Genomic DNA, 24,358 nt, shown 5'->3' with positions numbered 1-24,358 from the left:
GTAGATCTGCTATTTTCAAAAGATTATTATACATTTGAAAACTTTTTTGATACCGATACTTTTGTACTTTTACTGAAGTACATTACCATTTTGTTACACTTCTACTTGTAACAAAGTATGTCTATATTGCAGTATTTATACTTTTACTTATGTAAAAAATGTGAGTACTTTTTCCACCACTGGTAACGGTAGGCGTGACTGTACTTACTCGTACGCAGTCTGTAGAGAGGTAATTATGGATCAGTCAGGATGTTGAGGCAGATGGAGTATTTCCAAGTTAAAAGTTTGAGCTCACAGGAGAAGTACTTTAAACACATATGTCCGTAATCATGTTGTTCTCTCTCCCGAAAGAGAGATCAGACCAAATTTATACACCCGTACAGTGGAGTAGACAGAGATGAACCTTATGTCATCATAATCACATGCTGTACTCTTAGCAATATATGTCACATAGTACGTGGTCAAGTGGTATCTTGAGGATAGAATATTCAGATTGTCGGAAAGATATATTTGTCTTTTTTGTACTGCACTGTTTGTACTACCACTGTTTGTACTGGCTCTGTTTGTACTTCCACTGTTTGCTTGCCTTATCCAAGTACCTTCATTTATAATATATAGATAGAGGACGCTAAGTCATCATATTTATCTTGTTTACCAAACTTGTTTTATCTCTATTGTGGTATCTGTCTTTCCTGTCATGGCCCCCTGCACGTGACTGGAAAGACAGTCACGTGAACCTCAACTACAGTATAATAAAGTATTCCATGAATCCTACTGGTTTCAGAAGTGGTCAGAGTTTTTGGTAACATAGGAAAATCATTATTGTTCATTTAGCTCTGAGAGTATATGGACCAAATTGACCCGTCACCATTTGTATACTGTCAGAGTTCAATTAAAACCCATTTTGGGCGGGAACCCCTTTTGGTGTTAGCATTATGTTATGCTTTAGCCATTGAAAAATAGCAGATCTACAAGCTCATAGCGCGCCACCGAGTGGCGCGCTATGAGCTTGTAGGTCTGCTATTTTTGAAAAATCGAAGAACGACGGACATAGAAACATAGCTTTTTCAGAAAACGGTCAGGATGTAGAAGACATTTTTAGAATCTGATCTCAGGTCAAAATGGGTTAACACAGAATGTTGTTGTGTGCTGTAGACAAGGTGGCCTGTTACGGTACCTGAATGTTGTTGTGTACTGTAGACAGGGTGGCCTGTTACGGTACCTGAATGTTGTTGTGTGCTGTAGACAAGGTGGCCTGTTACGGTACCTGAATGTTGTTGTGTGCTGTAGACAAGGTGGCCTGTTACGGTACCTGAATGTTGTTGTGTACTGTAGACAAGGTGGCCTGTTACGGTACCTGAATGTTGTTGTGTACTAGTGTAGACAAGGTGGCCTGTTACGGTACCTGAATGTTGTTGTGTACTGTAGACAAGGTGGCCTGTTACGGTACCTGAATGTTGTTGTGTACTGTAGACAAGGTGGCCTGTTACGGTACCTGAATGTTGTTGTGTGCTGTAGACAAGGTGGCCTGTTACGGTACCTGAATGTTGTTGTGTGCTGTAGACAAGGTGGCCTGTTACGGTACCTGAATGTTGTTGTGTACTGTAGACAAGGTGGCCTGTTACGGTACCTGAATGTTGTTGTGTACTAGTGTAGACAAGGTGGCCTGTTACGGTACCTGAATGTTGTTGTGTACTGTAGACAAGGTGGCCTGTTACGGTACCTGAATGTTGTTGTGTGCTGTCGACAGGGTGGCCTGTTACGGTACCTGAATGTTGTTGTGTACTGTAGACAAGGTGGCCTGTTACGGTACCTGAATGTTGTTGTGTGCTGTCGACAGGGTGGCCTGTTACGGTACCTGAATGTTGTTGTGTACTGTAGACAAGGTGGCCTGTTACGGTACCTGAATGTTGTTGTGTACTGTAGACAAGGTGGCCTGTTACGGTACCTGAATGTTGTTGTGTACTGTAGACAAGGTGGCCTGTTACGGTACCTGAATGTTGTTGTGTACTGTAGACAAGGTGGCCTGTTACGGTACCTGAATGTTGTTGTGTACTGTAGACAAGGTGGCCTGTTACGGTACCTGAATGTTGTTGTGTACTGTAGACAGGGTGGCCTGTTACGGTACCTGAATGTTGTTGTGTACTGTAGACAAGGTGGCCTGTTACGGTACCTGAATGTTGTTGTGTACTGTAGACAAGGTGGCCTGTTACGGTACCTGAATGTTGTTGTGTGCTGTAGACAAGGTGGCCTGTTACGGTACCTGAATGTTGTTGTGTACTGTAGACAAGGTGGCCTGTTACGGTACCTGAATGTTGTTGTGTACTGTAGACAAGGTGGCCTGTTACGGTACCTGAATGTTGTTGTGTGCTGTAGACAAGGTGGCCTGTTACGGTACCTGAATGTTGTTGTGTACTGTAGACAAGGTGGCCTGTTACGGTACCTGAATGTTGTTGTGTACTGTAGACAAGGTGGCCTGTTACGGTACCTGAATGTTGTTGTGTACTGTAGACAAGGTGGCCTGTTACGGTACCTGAATGTTGTTGTGTACTGTAGACAAGGTGGCCTGTTACGGTACCTGAATGTTGTTGTGTACTGTAGACAAGGTGGCCTGTTACGGTACCTGAATGTTGTTGTGTACTGTAGACAAGGTGGCCTGTTACGGTACCTGAATGTTGTTGTGTACTGTAGACAAGGTGGCCTGTTACGGTACCTGAATGTTGTTGTGTACTGTAGACAAGGTGGCCTGTTACGGTACCTGAATGTTGTTGTGTGCTGTAGACAAGGTGGCCTGTTACGGTACCTGAATGTTGTTGTGTACTGTAGACAAGGTGGCCTGTTACGGTACCTGAATGTTGTTGTGTGCTGTAGACAAGGTGGCCTGTTACGGTACCTGAATGTTGTTGTGTACTGTAGACAAGGTGGCCTGTTACGGTACCTGAATGTTGCTGTGTGCTGTAGACAAGGTGGCCTGTTACGGTACCTGAATGTTGTTGTGTACTGTAGACAAGGTGGCCTGTTACGGTACCTGAATGTTGTTGTGTGCTGTAGACAAGGTGGCCTGTTACGGTACCTGAATGTTGTTGTGTACTGTAGACAAGGTGGCCTGTTACGGTACCTGAATGTTGTTGTGTACTGTAGACAAGGTGGCCTGTTACGGTACCTGAATGTTGTTGTGTGCTGTAGACAAGGTGGCCTGTTACGGTACCTGAATGTTGTTGTGTACTGTAGACAAGGTGGCCTGTTACGGTACCTGAATGTTGTTGTGTACTGTAGACAAGGTGGCCTGTTACGGTACCTGAATGTTGTTGTGTGCTGTAGACAAGGTGGCCTGTTACGGTACCTGAATGTTGTTGTGTACTGTAGACAAGGTGGCCTGTTACGGTACCTGAATGTTGTTGTGTACTGTAGACAAGGTGGCCTGTTACGGTACCTGAATGTTGTTGTGTACTGTAGACAAGGTGGCCTGTTACGGTACCTGAATGTTGTTGTGTACTGTAGACAAGGTGGCCTGTTACGGTACCTGAATGTTGTTGTGTACTGTAGACAAGGTGGCCTGTTACGATACCTGAATGTTGTTGTGTACTGTAGACAAGGTGGCCTGTTACGGTACCTGAATGTTGTTGTGTACTGTAGACAAGGTGGCCTGTTACGGTACCTGAATGTTGTTGTGTACTGTAGACAAGGTGGCCTGTTACGGTACCTGAATGTTGTTGTGTACTGTAGACAAGGTGGCCTGTTACGGTACCTGAATGTTGTTGTGTACTGTAGACAAGGTGGCCTGTTACGGTACCTGAATGTTGTTGTGTACTGTAGACAAGGTGGCCTGTTACGGTACCTGAATGTTGTTGTGTACTGTAGACAAGGTGGCCTGTTACGGTACCTGAATGTTGTTGTGTACTGTAGACAAGGTGGCCTGTTACGGTACCTGAATGTTGTTGTGTACTGTAGACAAGGTGGCCTGTTACGGTACCTGAATGTTGTTGTGTACTGTAGACAAGGTGGCCTGTTACGGTACCTGAATGTTGTTGTGTGCTGTAGACAAGGTGGCCTGTTACGGTACCTGATTGCTTTCTTTCGTTCCGTACCTTGTTTACTTACAATGCTTTTGTGATGGAGTGTGTGTGAGAACTGGCACCTGTTCAGATCATTATTTTTATGTTATACACATACGAGTCGATAGGACAAAGTATAAAATAAGCTTGTGAAAAAAATATGAAATATACAGAGGTTTTTGCCAGATTGCAACCACAGATGTAAAAGAATGAAATGCACTATTTTATAAACATAGGATTGACTCTGGGATAAATTAATAATTTAACTTCCTTATTTCCTTCACAGGTCTTACCATTTATATTAATTTATAATCCATTTAGTGTAGCACAGTGGTTCTCAAACTCTGAGAGTGTACAGTACACATGGAATTAATTGGTAAGACCTGTGAAGGAAGTAATTATGGAAGAGGTCTGATTTCTTTCCAATATGGCTGCTGTGCATACTGTACATAGAGCCTATTAGTTTTTACCAGGTTGAAAGTATATTCTAACCCTATTTCAACAGTAATGAATACTGGGAATGATGAATTGAGACCAGACTATAATTAGATGACAGATCTGTGAGCATGCTCACACTGTCCCATGGCATTTATAGCCAGACCTGTCTCCTGAGGTTAAACCTGCTCTTATCCCATTGCCTCTCTGAGACTCCATAATGCTGGGTGCAAACAAGCCGGGTAGAAATCCCTTCTAGAAAGCTTACACCCAGCAGATTCTTAAATTAGCGGTTTACATGTCCAAATAATCTGTTCACTTAAATCCTAAATCCTCAAATGGTGATTTCTTACTCATCTTTTTTTCTGGTGGAACCCTGCACGTGGCAATATGGTGTCTGTCCATGCAGGCTGATTCTGTCATTTGTTTTCACTTCAGGTTATGGGTAGAATTATATTATATTATATTATATTATATTATATTATATTATATTATATTATATTATATTATATTATATTATATTATATTATATTATATTATATTATATTATATTATATTATATTATATTATATTATTGCATTTGGAAAAAAAGAGTCCTGACTTGCAGTGTGTGTGTAATTAAGACGGTTGTTTTATTAAGCAACATGCCTATTGTCAACCTGCACATCAGGCTAGTAAGCATCGCAACTGCAGCTAATAAAATAAGACCAATAAGACAGATAGACTTGAAAGATAGAGGTGTGTCCAGACTCCAGAGCCATGGGTGTGCAGACAGTACTGAGATTTATTTTTGGGCTTTTATGCCTTTATTGATAGGACAGTAGACTGACAGGAAATGGGGAGAGAGATGGGGAGTGACACGCAGCGAAGGTCGTCGGGATTAATGTGACTCGAACCCGCGACACGCTGCTGCATTGTAGCCTAGGGTGCCCGGACCACCATGCCGGCGGCCCGCGCCGCACTGTACTGTCCCATAATTAATTTGTATACACACCCATTATTAATTTGATAAGATGCAGCTGTGTTGCTTATCATAATGCAGCCTGCCACAGATTTACCCTGCTGTACTACTTCCTACTTTTAAATGTTTTTTTTTTTTTTTGTGGCTTTCACCTTTATTTTATATTTTTTATGGAGGGACAGACAGTAGGCTGACAGGAAATGGGGAGAGAGATGGGGGAAGACATGCAGTAAAGGCCGTCGGGATCGGGAGTCGAACCCGCGGCACACTGCCAGACTGGATTACCAGCCAAGGTACCTGGACCACTGAGCCATGGCCCAGGCCTACTTCCTACTTTTTAACCTGGACTGATAAACAAACTACAAAATCAGCTATAGTGTTCATACCATTTATCCATCTGTGGGTGCAGAAATGAACCTCATCCCTGTACTTTAAAGACAAAGCACAAAGGATGCAACTTACAACAATGAGCATGGTTATAATTGTCAAAGAATTGTGACAGAGGCTTATTAGATGAGCTCACAGGAGAAGTACATTAAGCATGGTGGTCAAGTAGTTGTCTGCCAGAAGCAGGGATCAAGACATACTTAAACAGTAAACACAAAGATAAGAGGCGAGCTTGTGTCATAGAGCCAAGCTGTACTCAAAACACTATACAGGCCAGCATGGCATGGTGTCTTTATTCTATTATATTCAGATTGTCAAACTATATGCCCACGGTAAACTGGGTGAACAACATGCTTTTTTTTTAACCTTTATTTAACCAGTAAAAACACATTGAGTACTGTCTGTCCCTCTATAAAAAATATAAAATAAAGGCGAAAGCCACAAAAAAAATCATAAAAAAAAAAAAACACATTGAGACTGCGGCAGAACACATAATTACACTTTCAACGCTACATTGTACATGTCAAGTTATACAACAGCCAAATAATAAATCCATGAAAAATACCTCCAGAAGCCTATACAATACAGTATATACAACAATACTCCGAAATAGTACACTAACAATGACCTTAAGTACATTTATGGACGGGAACCAAAAAACAATAATTATATGGGCATATGCAAAGGCTAGTACACATCCGAACATGTGCAGGTGTTGGATTGTACAGTTAAGATGATCCTTTTGAAACTTCTCAAGGGAACTTTCAAGGCCAATTTTAATCTGGCGTGCAGGTCATTCCACGACCAGGGACCAAAGAAAGTAAGACACTTTTTACCCCCTCAGATTTAAAGGCTGGTACTACACAGAATTACACGCCATAGCCAGACATTTGATCTGAGGTTTAGACCATTTTTTACCAAATTAAATTTGGAGGAAATGTAAGGGGGGAAATCACCAAGAATGGCTTTGTAAATGAAAATATACCAATGATGCAGCCTGCGCGAAGTCAAAGAGATCCAACCACCTGCAGCATACAACGAACAATGATGTGTTCTGAAAGGTGAGTTAGTTATGAATCTCAGTGCAGCATGGTACAGGGTTGATCCAGTTTGACCAAGGTGGAGGAGCAAGCAAACCTATAAATGGTATCACCATAGTCCAAGAAAGAGGCCAGTGACCAGAGCAATGTTTGCCATTGCCATAAGATAATGTCATTACACCGACTAAGCGCCCATGATAATAAGATAGTTAGGCTTTGACTAACCAACTAATTAGTCCACATGACACATGTGCACATCCCCTTGTATGTAGGTCTACAGTTCTCAGTACAGTTCATGCTCTTTGTAAGTGTTCACCAACATGCAGTTCATACTGTATAACTAATAATGTACCCATCTTGAGGATCCTGCATGTTCCAGAGAACAACGATCTGGTACCACCCACTTTTAAAACAATATAGGTAAATTCTTCTACTGCACTGCCACCCAATTGTGGAATGCCCTGACCCCTTCCTTAAAACAATGCAAATCACTGGCGTCCTTTAAAACAAGCCTGAAGTGACTATACCCCCACCTCTTTATCCACCTTCCTTTTTTCCCCAACCTGTACCTGTTATTCTTTATGATGATTTGAATTTTGTTATTTTTTATTAATTGAATACCCAGGACCTGAATGGAAACCAGATTGCAAGGATTTCTTTCGGTGATGTCCTTTTAGACTAAGTTTTTGTCTGTACTCTGTATGTTTACATTTCTGCCTAACAAAGTAATCAATAAATCAATCAATCAATCAATCCATGTATGCATGTGCATCCATGTGTGTGTGTGTGTGCGTGTGTGCGTGCGTGCGTGTGTGCGTGCGTGCGTGCACGTGAAGCCCATCAGTGTTCTGAGCCCTGAGCCTGCTTAGCCTTGCAGCAGATCCAGATTCAGGAGGAGGCAGACAGAAACACGTCCTCCTGCTCAGCTGTTTAGCACAAACACACCCACAGGACCACCAATTGTGCACACCTTGCTGTTAACTAATACATGCAGGCCTGCATGGGCTGTGTAAGCGACTGATGAGCAGAACAAACTGTCAGCTTAAGAGGACTGAGAGGATGATCAGGCCAACGCATCAAGACAGATTTCTAACAAATTACCACCAAGCATGTTTCGTTCAACCCCTTGGCAGTGCAGCCTCAAACAATAACAAGGCTGCTTATTTTTTTTATTCTACAACTAGCACCATGGTGGAGGATCTTCTCTGCATTTGGCAATTGGCAAGGTGTGGAGGGGACAAGGGGTTGGTTGCAACTTGCAACTGTGTGGGGGGCATCCATCTTGCCATCGTCAAAAGGAAGCTATAAGCGTTTAGGTGTCTTAACAACGGCCTAAAGTGCTAACAAGGGATTAGTGAGGTAAACGTTGAAAGAGGTTTAGCAGTCTACGCTTAGGGCCAGTCCTGGAACCAGTAATTACACATTGGTTGTGAGGTGAGACGGACAGTTGGACGGCAGATCACACAGTGATGTCAGGAAAGGGAGGGCTTACTGCAAGAGATTAGGCCAGCTAATGGAGATGAAATGAATCAGTATTTAAAAGGTATTTTTTAGTTAAGGCAGTTAGCTATAGCAACAGCGCCAAACACTTGGGAGTCAGTCAAGGAGGAAGTAACTCACTGAAAAGCCCCAGAGAGAGTAGCTCTGTGAAATTTGATTTTGTTTGTTTACTTTGGTCTTTCATCTGCTTTGGGACAACTCATTTTCAAAGCCCCTTCTTCCAGATAGGAACTTGAAGGTGAGTCAATTACGCATCCTTCATCCTTCTGTCCCTCTGCATCCCTCACCTAATATGGCAAGCCGTTTTAACATTTAATAGCTAGACTGGATATGTATTCCAGATATCTGTAATTCAGTTCTTCCTAGTCAAAACTAACATTTCAGATATCCACAATGACATTCCTTCTGTCCAAAACTGTAATTTAAGATATCCACAATGAAATTCTTCCTATCCAAAATTGCCATTTCAGATATCCCTAACGCCATTCTACCTAGGAGAAATGACATCACTTTTATGGCAAGCCATTTTAACTTTTAATAGAACCACCCTCCAGTTTCTCCTAGTCAAAACTGCATTCTCACTAGTAATAATTGTACTTAAAGGACCACTTCACCACTTTTCAACCTATCTTCATATAATAGGTCCTCACTAATAATCATGATAAAATGACACAATGTTTTTCTACTCGGCCGCGTGTCTCATAAGAGGGCTGTGGGCAGTTCAGCAACCCGTCCACCAGTGACATCATCGTTAGGCAGATTTTTTTAAACAAGTTTTTTTTACAAAAATGTTTAGATTTTTATAATCGTGAGAACGATGGCTTCCATTTTCGCATTGCAACTTTTCAGGACTAGAAAGCCTACAGTTTCTATTAGCTTGGATTCCCCATCGATGATGTCACTGGTGGACGGGTTTCTGAACTGCCCACAGCCCTCCTATGAGACACAGACCGAGTAGAAAAGAATTGTGCAATTTTATCATGATTATTAATGAGGACCTATTATATGAAGATAGGTTGAAAAGTGGTGAAGTGGTCCTTTAAAGATATCCATAGTAACATTCTTACTAGTAGAAATTGTACATTTAATTCTTACTAGGAGAAACTACTATTCCAGATATCTACAATGCAACAAATACCCAAAATTACATTTGTACTAGTCATAATATGAATTTTGGATATCCAGAGAGGGAAGTCTGGAGCACTCTGGTGGAGCTGTTGCCCCTGCGACCCGACTACGGATAAGCGGTTGAAGATGGATGGATGGATGGAGGTTTATACTAGACAATGTATTTTTGGATATACAAAATGTAATTATGGATGTCTGGAATGTTTTCTTTTAATTTTGGATATCTGATATGGTAGTTTCTCCTAGTAAGAATTGCATTGTAGATATATTAAATGGTAGTTTCTCCTAGTAAGAATTGTATTGTAGATATCTGAAATGGTAGTTTCTCCTAGTAAGAATTCAATTAGATATCCAGAATGTGGATTTTAGATATCCAGAACGCAATTATGGATATCTGAAACTAACAGCCCAATACACATGAATGGAAAAAGTGTAGGAGTGTAAAAGATAGGAGCGTGGTTCGATTAAAAGTTAAAACGGCTACTTTTTGCTACATCCATCTTTGTGATTGGTTAGTTTATGTATTTATTTTTCCTTTAGTTACATTTATTCCATTTAATGTGTATTGCTATACTTGTACATGCTTAAAATCTAGAATTACAAATTAAAAATTTTAAATAAAATAAAATGTCTACTGATGACTTTATCATGACATCCTTGACATATACAGTATACAGATATAATTAAAACTAGACTTTTACAACATTTTCTTAAATTAACCTAACCTATATATGATACCTATTTTAGCCTACATAGGTTGCTACAAATATTCAATCTGGTTTATTCGATTAATGGAGTGACTGAAATCTGTGCAATCAAATCAAATAACATTAATATTTTGAAAATGACCTAAAATAACGGGGATAATATGGTATTGCATTCATATGTTTTCAGGGGATTAGCATGTCTAGACAATGCTTCTGTCTTGTCTGATATGACCTCCTTGAGGCTCTACTAAACTGTCAGCAATTTTCCCCTTTAATTCATCTTGTAATGAGATTAGCAAGTGGCAACAACTAATCCAAGCAAAATAATCCCTGTACTTGGCCACTACAGTAAATGGCCCATAATTGCTGTGGACACATGAGCTGCCAGACTCGATACTGATGATATTTATGTTGAACTGTTTTTGTTTTTTCTCCCAAAATTCACAAAGAACCGTTTTCATTCAAATATAATGTTGTAATGCCTCAGAAGTTTTGTCATTATATACACACATTTCCAAAGTGGTCCATGTCTTATACCTCTCCTTGACTTTTACAATGGAGTCATGTTTACAGTATGCTAAAAATTGAGCTGAATGAACGATGTTGCTTTGTTGATGGGATTAGAATGGCTAATACTCCAGCCTTGGCTTGACACATTATACTATTTAGGTTTCAAGTTCAGACAGGCCTCTCACCTTGCAGGGATTACCAACTGTGTAGAGTTTATACTTGTGTCTACTCTGAACACAAGTCAATTGAACACTAACATATAATATTTACTATGCATGTCTGTCCATCCATCCATCCATCTTCAACCGCTTATCCGTAGTCGGGTCGCGGGGGCAACAGCTCCACCAGAGTGTTCCAGAATTCCCTCTCCAGAGCAACATTAGTGACTTCCTCCTGGGGGATCCTGAGACGTTCCAAGGCCAGTGAGTCGATGTGTTTCCTCCAACTGCGCCTTGGTCTGCCCCGGGGTCTCCTCCCAGTGGGACGTGCCTCGAGGACCTCCCTAGGGAGACCCCCGAGAGGCATCCTAACCAGATGCCCGAACCACCTAAGCTGGCTCCTTTCCAGGCGAAGAAGCAGGGGCTCTACTCCGAGTCTCTCTCGTGTGACTGAACTTCTCACCCTATCTCTAAGGGAGATGCCAGCCAACTCATTTCGGCCACTTGTATTCGCGACCTTATTCTTTCTGTCATGACCCACATTTCATGACCATAGGTGAGAGTAGGAACGAAGATTGCTCGGTAGACAGAGAGCTTTTCCTTGGACCGATGGTGCCATCAGGACCACATCATCTGCAAAAAGCAGTGATGCAACCCTTAGCTCACCAAGCCGAATACCCTCTCCGCCACGACTACTACTATGCACAGTTTATATAACGGCAATAGCAGATATATTTAATACCAGCAGCAATGGTGTGGATGGCATTGTTTTCGCCTTGTGAGGTTTTGTCACTATGATAGCATCACAAATGTACAAGATTCTATGCAGTTTATACCACCAGTAAGACACCTAAGGTTGCGTGCACGCATCCGCCTGGGTGACAGCAGACTGCTGGGCGAGCGCTGGCGCTTTGGAATGGGGCGTCAGATCAACATGTGCGCCTGGGTGTCTAGAGTTTAAATGGACAGGTATCAGTCAAAAGGGTGACATCGAAGAGGAAGGATGGATGGGGAAGGATCAACATATGGAATGTCAGAACAGGCCAGCTCCATATATGGAAATCTAAGGGTTTGAGGTTTGAGGTGAGATGTAGAGTTTCTGGCCAATATTGATGATACCAGGGATCTCCATATATGGGCTTAATTAATTAATGAATGAATGAATGCCTTTATTGCAGACTCAGGGTCCATAGAAAAACATACAAAACACAAAATACAATATACATCCAATAAAAACTGTCCAAATGTACATGTTAGACAGGCATTTGTGACAGTTATAAATTCAGGCTTTTAAGCCAATGTCTTCTAAGGCTAGAGGAGTGCAACTTTTGACAGGGTTATTTATACTGATGATGCTATTCACAGACTCATCCAAGCAACACATTAATCTATGCATTAAGTTCTGGAGAACAGCTTGAAAAGTCTTGCAGCCACAAACATTTCACTTGCACTGCACCACTTGCACTGATTAATATTGATGACATCACGTGATGTTACGGCATGGCCATATATGGGGCGTGACCAACCAAACAAACAACTGACGAGAAATGCACAATTTCATAGTAAATGCGACCTGCAGTCGCAATAATGAAGGACCATGTGTTCGATTTGAGCAACGGCGCTATAAGAGAAGTAGGGCGTCCACTGGCTAACTGATATGATTTGTTTCCAAGCTTTGACATTTCTTAGTAACTCTTACTGTAGTCCCTACACTAGGGGTTTTCCAACTTGTACCTAATCCAAAAATTATTTTGGTGAACTGACTGTCAGTACTGTCAGACATTGGTCTTCACCCAGAGCTCTTGTCAGACCTGACCCCTCTCATGAATGACAGTTCACCCCAGCGCATTCATTATGAGTCTTGCGTGGATATTCTATGAATATTTTTTACAAAACACATGTCAGTACTATCATAGGTTAGAAGATGACCATGTCATGTGTTCGAATCATACACACCGATTTGGTGTCACAGATAGTTTTGTAAGATTGGCTCTAGTTATATTCATGTTTTTAAGTGGGGGAAGCTATATGACCTACTAGAATACTAGTTGATGTGTGTTTGCGTGTCAGAATGTTAGGGATATCATTAGAACATTAAACACAGAGGTCAGAATGCACCTGGGAATTACAAGGCCACAGACATTACAACACATTTATTATATCCTCCTATTTGCTGACACTGGCTATCATGACATTGAGAGGGGAGGAGACGGAGAGTCAGTGTGCAGGCTGTACCCCCCCAAGGTGTTTTTAGGACATCTCTGGGGCTAATGGAGGCTAATAGGCTTAGCACTCAGGGCGTATTGTCCAGGATGCTTACAGGCAAGGTTTGCTGGGGGTAAAACTCTAAATGCCAGGATTACCTCCAACACATCCCTTTAAAGTGCTGTATAGCCAGGACTTATCTAATAGGATCGTGGGGGTAGCAGGGGCACAGTGGGGGGCTTGTGGGTTGTTGGGTATGTGTTGACCATGCTAACAGGCGGGGTCCACAAGAAGGTCACTTAGGTCAGCAGATGTTGCTAGCAGACTGCTGCAGACTAACAGGGGATTACAGCCTTCAGATTAGATGGGATTCTAACTGAACATGATGGACTTTTGGTAATGCACACAGCACCTTAGGGACATATGAATGAGGGAGGGGACAGTCAGAAGAATTAATCCAAGTAAGCATTGGTATCATATCAGGTGCGTATGCAAGCACATAATACTTACATTAATTTTGTAAATAAAACAAACAGTGGTTGCCTTTAAAGACCCAATGGCAGTGCACATTAAAGTTATTCTATTCATTATGCCAATTCATTCCTCCCCACACACTATTCGGTGTGTTGTAGCCTTGTCACTGCTGTTGTATCCTACTGGCTCACCTGTCAGTGAGGAGCCTCCACCGAGAGGACCTCCTAGTCATCCCACCCAACACTCCCTATTAATGGAACTAACATAGCATATGCATATATAGTTCATATTTATTGGTATCACAAAGATAGAAGGTTTTAAAGAAAATAAAAAGATTCCATAACTTCAAAATATTATACCCATTCTGGGCGGGAACCCCTTTTGGTGTTTTACCCCTTCAGGCCGGGAACCCATTTTTCGGTTCTGTACAGTATGTACAGTATTAAAAAATTACAAATAAATTATGCTGCTATATAAATATTTGAAGTTTTTCAGAAAACTTAGGTCAGGCTTTTGAAGGCGTTTTTAGAATCGGCCTCAGGCCTAAATGGGTTAAAATCTTAGTTCTTTGGAAATTATTTGGGGGCCCATTTGCAATACCCTCACGGCCCACCAGTGGTCACCGGCCCACAGGTTGAGATTAGAATAGAGATTGTGCAGAAGTGTCTGTCTATGTGACTTTAATATTTCTCGATTCATAAGCATTGTTTCACTGGACTCGGATTAGCAGAGTTGGATTATGCTGTCATTTACAGTATCATATATGCTAATGGGATTTCTGCAGTGTAGAGGGCTAATTGGAGGTGTCTAAGTCGATTGTGGCTTATGAATACACATCACATACTGTTCTTGGCTTAGCCAAGAACTTCTTGGCTTAGCCAATAACTGTGTGTGTGTGTGTGTGTGTGTGTGTGTGTGTGTGTGTGTGTGTGTGTGTGTGTGTGTGTGTGTGTGTGTGTGTGTGCGTGCGTGCGTGTGCGTGTGCGTGCGCGTGCGTGTGTGTGCGTGTGCGAGATATTGGCCAGCTTACTGTCCTCAGAGCTCTGCTTTTCTGAGGAATAAAGTCCCTCTGTTCTTCTGACAAACAAGTGTTTTTCTGCCAATTCTTCTTAATCACCGTCAACACATTTCATGGCTGCATCCCTGCCTTCTACATCGAATGTACTGCTGTTGCTGTTAAGCCACTCGAATAAACTAAGATTTACACAGATTACTGGAGGATGACCCCATTTTTTATCCTATTTAATATTACCATTTCTAAGTTTACACCTGCACAGTAAAGATGACAGTAAAGATGAATTATAAAAAGTTTTAGTTCACATTTCATACACAGAGGCAATTCAAAGTGCGTCACATGAAACAGATACAAATAGTATTAAGAAAAGAAAATATAATGATTTGTCTGCTCCCTGATTACCCAAGAAGTCTAGGGGGCCCACAAACTAGGAGACTTTGTGGGAGACTGGGAGTTAAAATTCAGAGGAGTCAAAAATTACACAGATATTTCTGTGTAATTTGTTTTTAGGCTTCATATAAAGGGAATCAAGATGAGAACCAACTTTCAGTCTTTCTTCTTTTGAACCAAGGGCAATTATCTCAGCTATCCTTATTGGAATTTGTCTGAAACTATTTGAAGTTCACAAGTTAAGTTGTTGTATTATATATACCGTATAAACTCTCTACCGGGTAGATTTGATGTGTTATATAGTTGCCAATTGCAGAAGAATTCAGGCTACTCCTTTCTTATTATTATAATTTTCAATGCTGTCTGTAAAAATGCCCAGTTTTATGGAGCTTGCAGTATAAATGAGAATTGTGATAAATAAATAAACATATACAGGTTTAATGTTTGTTTTTAGTTCAATGTTTGTTTTAAAAATGCCATGAAGGGGAAATATACGTCATATTGTCCCTCATTACGTCATATTGTCTCTTTTTTTATTGTTAATGGCATTTAATGTTTGTGTTGGCAACATTTGTTTTACATCACCATTACATCACCTAATCAAAATGAGTTAGACATTAGACTTTAATATATTAGCGCCCCTCACTTCACACGGGTGTGATTTTTATGTTACAGGGAGAATATTCAAAGATTAAATCTCCAAATGATACCTGCCTAAATTGAAACACATCTGACGATGAGGCATACATTAGGCATTATAGACCCTGTGGGCTTCAGTTCATTTTTTTATTCTTTGTTTTTGAAGGCAAACTCTAGATGCCTATATTATTCTATACCTATCAGGAATATTAAATGTAGGCCACTGAAAGGTGTGTACTTATTTATGCAGTGTGCACTGACAGGCCCGTACTGCACTCTAGTGGTAGTAAATGGATTTTTTTTTGTGTTTTTGTCTTTGCCTGATGGGTAGAATGAAGATTTGCAACTCATTATATATTTCACTGCTAGGGAGGGAAAGATGACTGACTGACTGACTGACTGACTGACTGACTGACTGACTGACTGACTGACTGTCTGACTGACTGACTGACTCTAGCCTACATCTCCAGTTTCAAAAATGTTTAAAATATCATCCATTAGATATGCTAAATCCAGTCACATACTGTATACTGAGCCAGCATGTTTTTTTAAATAAGTTTTATGTTGCACTGCCAGTGACTGAGGAGAAACGGTATTTCATGTTCTTTTGTATGCAAGTACATAGGAAAATGACAGATAAAGTGATTCTGATTCTGACTGAGCCAGCATATATCAGTATTTAACTTTTTTCTTTTCTTTTCTTTCTTTACCTCCACAGAGTTTATCCAGAGGTCATATAGGTCCTGTCATGACCCCACGGGAACAGCTGAGGAAGATGACAGCGCTTGGAGAACAGGGATCACTGGATGAGAAGCACTGGTACCGTCTGGTGAACGGTATGTCAGCCGGAGGTGAGGAATGGAGGGGATTCACCATTACTACTAAACATATTTATTCTTCTACTGCAAGGGTTCTCAACGTCTTTGGCTACAGTAACCTTAATTATAGAGACAATTCATATGTATATAAATACTGAAACCAGATATAATCATTAAGGAAAGTTTATGCATGTACTATGTGTACTATGTAAAGTCTTAATTTCCATTTTCCAGCCATTCAGTTGCCAAAAAAAGAAAAAAATAATGTTGTTGTTTTTTATCTGGGGACCCCCCAAAATAATATGTTGGGGGGCGGGACTGTGATGCTCTATATCAGGGGTGGGCAACTTTGACGATGGAGAGGGCCACTATATTTCCACACTCACTCCCTAGGGCCATATATTACTGTCGTAGCAAAAATAGCTGATGCGACGCGTTTTGAGCTTGTAGATCGGCTATTTTTGCTATATTCAAATTGAAATCTTGAATTATTTTTTGCTCTTTTTGAATTGGAATCCTGAAAATTTAAATTTGTATGTAATTTCAAATGCCTTTAATTATACTTGTGTTGAGCATTGAGCTACTAATTTAGACTGAAGTAATTAAAGCGGGTCATGTTTGCATGTTGTGGAATTGTAAACAGCTGAAACCAATATTATATCAGCATTCTGACATTAACCTGAGGGCCACATTAAGTGAGGGTGGGGGCCGCATGTGGCCCCCGGGCCGCCAGTTGCCCACCCCTGCTCTATATCCAACTTTATTCCATTTTAGAATACATCTGTTGAGAAAATAAATACATAATGGAGGCTCTCTGTCTCTGTGGCTCCTCTCAGTTGTTACAAAAAGAAAATAACTTGGAAGTCTTATAATGATATCTTTATTTACCTTTGAAACATTGTGCAAAGATTAGTTCTATATACAGTGGTAAGTTAATACAAATAAGTCTTATCTGACTTATCAGAATTTATCAGGGTTAAACACATTAACTCGCCATTCATCCAGGCCTCTGTGTTACGTTAAAAGAGTACTACCAAATATTTGCAGATATTATTTGACACAGCTGTGATAAGTGTCAGTTAGTAATTAGTAACTAAATGATTGCTGTGTAGGGAATGAGACATTACCCCAGGTGAAGGATTTCAAGTATCTCAGGGTCTTGTTCACGAGTGAGGGGAGGACGGAGAAGGAGATCAGCCGGAGAATCGGAGCAGCAGGGGCGGTATTGCAGTCGCTGTACCGCACTGTTGTGGCGAAAAGAGAGCTGAGCCAAAGGCAAAGCTCTCTGTCTACCGAGCAATCTTCATTCCTACTCTAACCTATATGGTCATGAAGTGTGGGTCATGACCAAAAGAATAAGGTTGTGAATACAAGCGGCCGAAATGAGTTTTCTTCGATGGGTGGCTGGCATCTCCCTTAGAGATAGGGTGAGAAGTTCAGTCACGTGAGAGAGACTCGGAGTAGAATCGCTGCTTTGGAGAGGAAAATCTGAAGCTCTTTGGTGGAGCTGTTGCCCCCGCGACCCGACTACGGATAAGCGGTTATGGATGGATGGATGGATGGATGGATGGATGGATGGATGGATGGATGGTTGCTGTGATCTAGAAATCCTCTGCTGTGATCCTCTAATCTTGTGGGAGGTGTTGACTGGTCATTCGATTTAATTGAATTTCTGCAAGAAAATATGTACATAAATATGTACATAAATATGTACATAAGTACATAAGTTTGAACAAGTCTAAAGCAGGCAAAAAAAAGAAAAATCTGTTGTACAGAAACAGTTGTACTTCAATAGTGTACTTCAATAGTGATGTTTTACTTGAGATAAAGGAGAGCATGTGGTGTCATAAATACACATATCTACAGTATATGATTACACTGCATAAGAGGTATTACGGTATCCGGAATGCTCGCCTTAAAACACGCCCCCCCTTCATTTTTTCCCGCCGACCTCACGTTAACCGCTCTTGTATGGGGCTGTTCTTGTATTTGATTTACGTCTATGCGAACACAATTGGCCTGTGTTCGGGGGACGAAAGCCGTGCGGGAAGGGTGATATTGGTCACTACAGGCTAGGGTGGTATCTGTCAGCAGGGAGTGTTGCGCTGGAGGAGTAGTTCTACCGGTGGGGGCTCCTTACTGGCAGGTGAGTCAGTAGGATACAACAGCAGTGACAACACAATGTATGGGGGGAGGAATTAATTGCCATAACGACTAAATTGGGGAGAAAAGGGGGGTAAATATAGAAACAACAATGATCATAACTATCCAATACATATTTTCCTGGATTGCACACTAAAATATTCCCATAAACCCAGAATGTGCCCATTCACCTAAAAACCCACCCTTTCACAGGGAATAAGATACTGTGTTTCCAACTGTATATTGCCAATACGATGTGTAATGGATGGTGTTGTTTTCCAGAGCTGAGGCAGAGACAAGAGATGATGATGAGAAACCAGATGGCCATGGCTCCTCAGATCCTGGCCCAGGGACAACAGCGACTACAGGGGGTCCCCACCCAGTTTGAACCCCGCTTCATGGACAGGTCTGCATTTATCTCCACCCTCAAATATAAAACAGAATGCATTTTTTCAGGGAAAGAAAACTCCTTGTGAATTGCTTCAGGTATAGTTACCAAGAATTATGCTAGGCAGAGTATGAGCTCGATATAGGCTAATGATGATGCCAGCAATAGATTATGAGTCAACTCAATAGCTAGTCATACAAGGTAGAGTCATACATAAAGACAAGTTTCCAATGGTCCTTCCAGCTATTTCTGTGCATTATTATGCTTTTTTGTTTTTCTTTCTATTTTATTTTTAACGTTTTGAGAATTTGCCCCAAATAGGGACACCAGAGTAAATAAGGCTATAACATCCACCAATTCCTCTCTTTAGGGACCCCAATGAGATGGTATCTTCTGAGGCCAGACAGATGCACATGGGGACCCACCTGGGTCCACCCATGCCCCAACATGGTATCCCTGGGAGAAGCTTCCCCGGAGCAGGTAGGCACCAATCAAAGGAACCAGTGCACGCTCACATCCTGAGAGAACTGCCTGGTTGTCTCAGAGGAGAGCATAATAATAATTATCACTCCAAAACATTGATAAAGTGGGGAACTCAAACACATACGAACTGTGTCACAATAATTAATATAATCATCATTCTCTCTCTCTCTCTCTCTCTCTCTCTTTCTCTCTCTCTTGCACTCTCTCTATCTTGCTCTCTCTCTCTCTCTCACCCAAACAAACACGCACGCACGCACGCACGCACGCACGCACGCACGCACTCACGCACGCACGCACGCACGCACGCACACACACACACACACACACACACACACACACACACACACACACACACACACACACACACACACCCCTCCGATCATTTCTCTATCTGACCATTTCTACTGTCTCTCTTCCAGCTGGCTATGGTTTCTTGCCTTCTGAGCCTATGGAAACAGTTGCCCGGCGACAGGAGCTCATTCACAAGCAGAATATCGCCAGGTACTGTACCAAAAAAGTGGACTGTCACGCAGCTGAACTGTTGTTTCACATCAGTGATGTAGCAAGGACTGCTTGAATACACAGCTGAATACATCTGAATATCAGAGAGATGGCTGCATTTTCCCCAGTGTTCATTCAGTGCCCTCACTTTCATCCTGGTCAGTGTTGTGGTTTTGCAGTTTATTTATTCAAATGCCAAGACGGCAATCCAACGTAAAACATTTGGACAAGGTTTCAGCCCTGTCCGAGCCACATTGACTTCCATTATAAAATTAAATATGTCAAAGTATAAAGCGTATGTGAAAGAAATGTGTGAGATTAGCTCCAGAGACACACGCAAACAAACATAGACCGACACTCTTATAGATGGCTAGCCTTCTGCAGAGCCACACCATAAAAAAACTGTTCAACAGCCAAAATCTATTTCATCATTCAGAATAAATAAATAATGTATTTATATAAACTATTGCCCGTTGCGGGGTGATCAATTGGCTAATAAAGGGTGAGGTTGCGCATCATTGTGATGTCAGAACATCATTGTGATGTCAGAACATCATTGTGATGTCAGAACAGGCCAGCTCCATATATGGAGATTTAGGGATGATCTGGATTTAGGCCCTGTCCAGAGCCTGGGCAGAGGCTTTTGTGCTGGTTCTGGACAACCGTGGGTCCGACGGACTCGACACCGGGCACACTGGGAAACGTGTGTGTCAAATTTGAAGTTGGTGGGGCGAACGGCTCTTACGTGTCGTGGATTACAGACATGCAGAGATGTGGCACATTTATACATAATCGTGCATTTTTATGGTGCTTTTATCCAAAGCGCTTTACATAGATTCATAAGTCCATTCGTCCAGAAATGGCCCATAACAGTTTTTAATGCACCAACCTCTGTTTTGGGAGTGGCTGAATTGCCATGAGACACCATCAAAGAGGCACTCCAACGCTTTACTTCTCTCAAGTGTCGAGAGTTATCCAAAGAACACCAATGCTATATCCTCATTATCTTTATATGTCATGTCCATCTGAGCATTCCTGCATGTGATTGTGATTCACATCTCAGACATGTTTTTGTGCACACGGTATATTTCAGAATGGAGATGAATGCCATTCTCCATCAGAAGGAGCTGGAGAACGCCCACCAGAAGGGACTGATGGGGATGGAGAGCCAGATGTACCAGGCCAACGCCATGGCCTTCCGGGGTCGCCAGCGAATGCCCGACGGACACGACGTCTTCGTCCACCGCCCCACCCTGGAGGATCTGCACAACAGCAGTCTCCTCATGTCCGCCAGCCCCTACCCGCAGATCAGCACGCTGCATAGGGAGAGGGGCCGCAGGGCTGGCAGGAGAGTAGCCTCTCACAAGAGCGCAGAGGCCCACGTGTCCAACCTGAAGGGCCCGTCAGAGGATAAGGGCGTGGAACAGAGTCCCGGAGCCGCCTCGGGGGAGGAGAAGGAGGCCGAAGTGAAGGGGGACATGGGAGACGAGTCGGCTAGCTGCAAGATGCTTCACCAAGCCAAAATGGAGTCCGAGCTCTCCGCAGGAAACAGGAAGAACTACAAGGACGGGGAGCCAGGGCTGCGTAAAGTGTGCGTCAGCAGTCAAGATGGCTGCTCAGATGTGGCCGGCAGCGGCGGTGGTGACAAAGACATGCCGAGCCAGTGCTCTGCTTTCCAGGACAAGTTCATGTATCCCTCCTCAGGAGGGCCTCTCACAGGCATGCCTTACATGTTACCAGGGCCAGGGAATGGCATTCTACCACCTGGTGCGTTCAAAAGACAATAGGGCTTGCTGCAAATACATATATTTTAAAATCGGTTATTTAGTCAAAATGTGCATTGAATCGTTTATCTTTTGTTTTTGAACAGGCACACCTAATCTGTTCCTGAATGGGGAGGACGTCTCAGAGGACGTCAGGAAGTGGACAGTGGAAGATGTTTACAACTTTGTCAACAGCATACCCACCTGCTCTGAATATGCTCAGGTATGCCCCGCAAATGTGTCTAGACAACGGTGCCGAGAGAAGAACTTAGTCAATTTAAATTAAATTGGAACATTTCAGTGCACTGTACCGTTGTGTGATGGAGTATAAATTAAGCTCATGTCGTGAGTTATAGTTTTGTTTTTGTTTTTTGTTTTCTGCTCTTGCTGATGGCGGTGACTGTACTCAGACATTCAAGGACCACATGATAGACGGAGAGACACTGCCCCTCCTCTCAGAGGAGCATCTACTGGATACCTTGGGACTCAAGCTGGGGCCTGCACTAAAGCTCCGGTCACAGGTATGAAAACACTCACACACACACACACACACACACACACACACACACACACACACACACACACACACACACACACACACACACACACACACACACACACACACACACACACACACACACACACACACACACACACACACACACACACACACACACACACACACACACACACACACACACACACACACACACACACACACACACACACACACACACACACACACACACACACACACACACACACACACACACACACACACACACACACACACACACACACACACAGGGGCGACTGTGGCTCAAGAGGTAGAGCAGGTCGTCCAATGATCCATGGGTCGGTGGTTCGAATCCCGGCTCCTCCTGTCTACATGTCGAAGTGTCCTTGGGCAAGACACTGAACCCCAAATTGCTCCTGATGTGCTGGTTGGTACCTTGCATGGCTTCCGCTGCAATCGGTGTATGAATGTGTGTGTGAATGGGTGAATGTAATGCACAATCTATGTAAAGCGCCTTGGATAAAGGCGCTATATAAATGCACCATTTACACACACACACAGACAGACAGACAGACAGACAGACAATCTTTGCTATCTACAGGCCTGTATCATCTTTTTTCCTCGTTCCGTCTTTTCAAGGTGTCTAGGCGCATGGGCAGTATGTTCTACATGATGAACATACCGCTGCCCAATCCCGGCCTACAGGCGACCCCTGAGAAGCCCGGGGAGCGCTCCTCTGAGACCGGCTCGCCTGTCAACTGTAACAGCGAAGAGACGATGGGGAGTCCCAGAGACGCTGATGTTCTCAAATCTACAGAAAACCTCCATGACACAGATAACAACTCCCCTCCAGATGCCAGCAGTGAGACGGCCTGAGCTACGTGAATCTATCTGTGCTGGCCTAGGTTCCCCAATTACGCGTGTCGTGTTCGGTCATCTTTGCTCCCTGCACCTGCGATGGAGCAAAAATGAAAACAATGCAGATCAGTCTCCAAACACCATTTGTTGAGATACTAATAATTGGCGTTGTTTAAATAGTTTGCTGTTTTGTTTTTTCCTCATACAGGAATGTATTGTTTGAGCTTTGATATAAGGACTACTATAGGCCTAGTATTGTATGTGACAGCATACATATACATACTGTATTTCGAGGCTGTAAAATGTTGAAATGTATATAAAACAATGGAGAAATCCCTTTTTGAGAAATCTCTGCAAAGACTTGTTTTTCATCAAAGAGACTTTTTACAAGAACAAGCGTGGAATTTAGAAAATAATTCTGTTTGGGTAAATTACCCTTTTAAGCTGCTAAGTGTCTCTTTGCTGTGTAGTGCATGATGTGTACACTGTTTAATTTCAACAAAGGATAAGTATTTTTGTATGACAGTTATGTTTGAGAAAAGAATGTTTGATATGTTTTCTACTTATCAAAGATGAACAAGCTTGAAAGAAACATTTGTAAGTTTGTTAATGTTGTGGGTTTTAAATAAAGACTTTTTCTATTAACGGGAAGTGTTTGTTTTAGACACCTGTCCACTCATACCTGCTAAATCGGCTGTAAGAGTGAGTTTTTATGGACTATGTGCCCAAACCCCCACTATACTTGAGTCTAGAGTCTGGACATTCCACTCCAGTCAAACGCACATGCCAAGGTTGCTTTTGCTTTTACCATATTGTTTTAAATTTGATTTAGTTTTTACTTTTTGTTTTCAATTTCAGCTTAGCTTTTTGATTTTTGAAAAGGCTTAGTTGTAGTTTCAGATTTTACTGTGATATAGATTAGTCAGGGCCCCTACACCGACCGGAGAGGAGTTTGGGCAAAGTGATCTGTCTTCATGGTTACAGCCCCACAGGCTATGGGATCTCTAGCCAGTGCCCCTACACTGCATAGACTTGGCCTTCACCAAACTTCCTTGGCTTTCACACACCCACACACACAGTGCCAGAAAATGGAAGGAGGACAGACAGACACTGTCTGCAAATTTATATAAGTTTTTTTTAGAGTGAGAGGGTGCTGCTTTAGATATCATCTCCAATGCACTAGCACACAGATTGAATGCAATGTTCGAATCCAGGTTGCAGTTATAGCTTAGCTGAAACAGCGTAAACGTCAACTTCTCATGGGATGGCAACGATTCCAGGACG

General features: G+C 42.2%; 1 protein-coding gene across 5 annotated transcripts in view; it reads left to right on the top strand.

The window, feature by feature from the left end:
• samd7 (sterile alpha motif domain containing 7) overlaps nucleotides 1-23,719 on the top strand; it is a 43,248-nt gene extending 19,529 nt beyond the window's left edge. Inside the window, exons 1-9 of one of the 5 annotated variants that reach the window (XM_079530018.1) lie at nucleotides 8,294-8,616; nucleotides 16,323-16,440; nucleotides 18,847-18,970; nucleotides 19,323-19,432; nucleotides 19,855-19,936; nucleotides 21,030-21,703; nucleotides 21,807-21,922; nucleotides 22,110-22,220; nucleotides 22,856-23,719. In XM_079530018.1, coding sequence (XP_079386144.1) covers nucleotides 16,353-16,440; nucleotides 18,847-18,970; nucleotides 19,323-19,432; nucleotides 19,855-19,936; nucleotides 21,030-21,703; nucleotides 21,807-21,922; nucleotides 22,110-22,220; nucleotides 22,856-23,092 — 1,542 coding nt within the window. In that variant the 5' untranslated portion in view covers nucleotides 8,294-8,616; nucleotides 16,323-16,352 and the 3' untranslated portion in view covers nucleotides 23,093-23,719. Of the gene's footprint in view, nucleotides 1-8,293; nucleotides 8,617-13,458; nucleotides 13,570-16,322; nucleotides 16,456-18,846; nucleotides 18,971-19,322; nucleotides 19,433-19,854; nucleotides 19,937-21,029; nucleotides 21,704-21,806; nucleotides 21,923-22,109; nucleotides 22,221-22,855 lie in introns of those variants that run through there. The other 4 variants (XM_079530014.1, XM_079530016.1, XM_079530017.1 and 1 more) reach the window with 4 other exon arrangements.
• Nucleotides 23,720-24,358: the final 639 nt, after the last annotated feature.

This window comes from Electrona antarctica (genome assembly GCF_951216825.1).
Source record: "Electrona antarctica genome assembly, chromosome: 19".
Lineage (NCBI taxonomy): Eukaryota > Metazoa > Chordata > Actinopteri > Myctophiformes > Myctophidae > Electrona > Electrona antarctica.
Note: the sequence above shows the minus strand (reverse complement) of the source record. Positions and strands in the feature narration are given on the sequence as shown.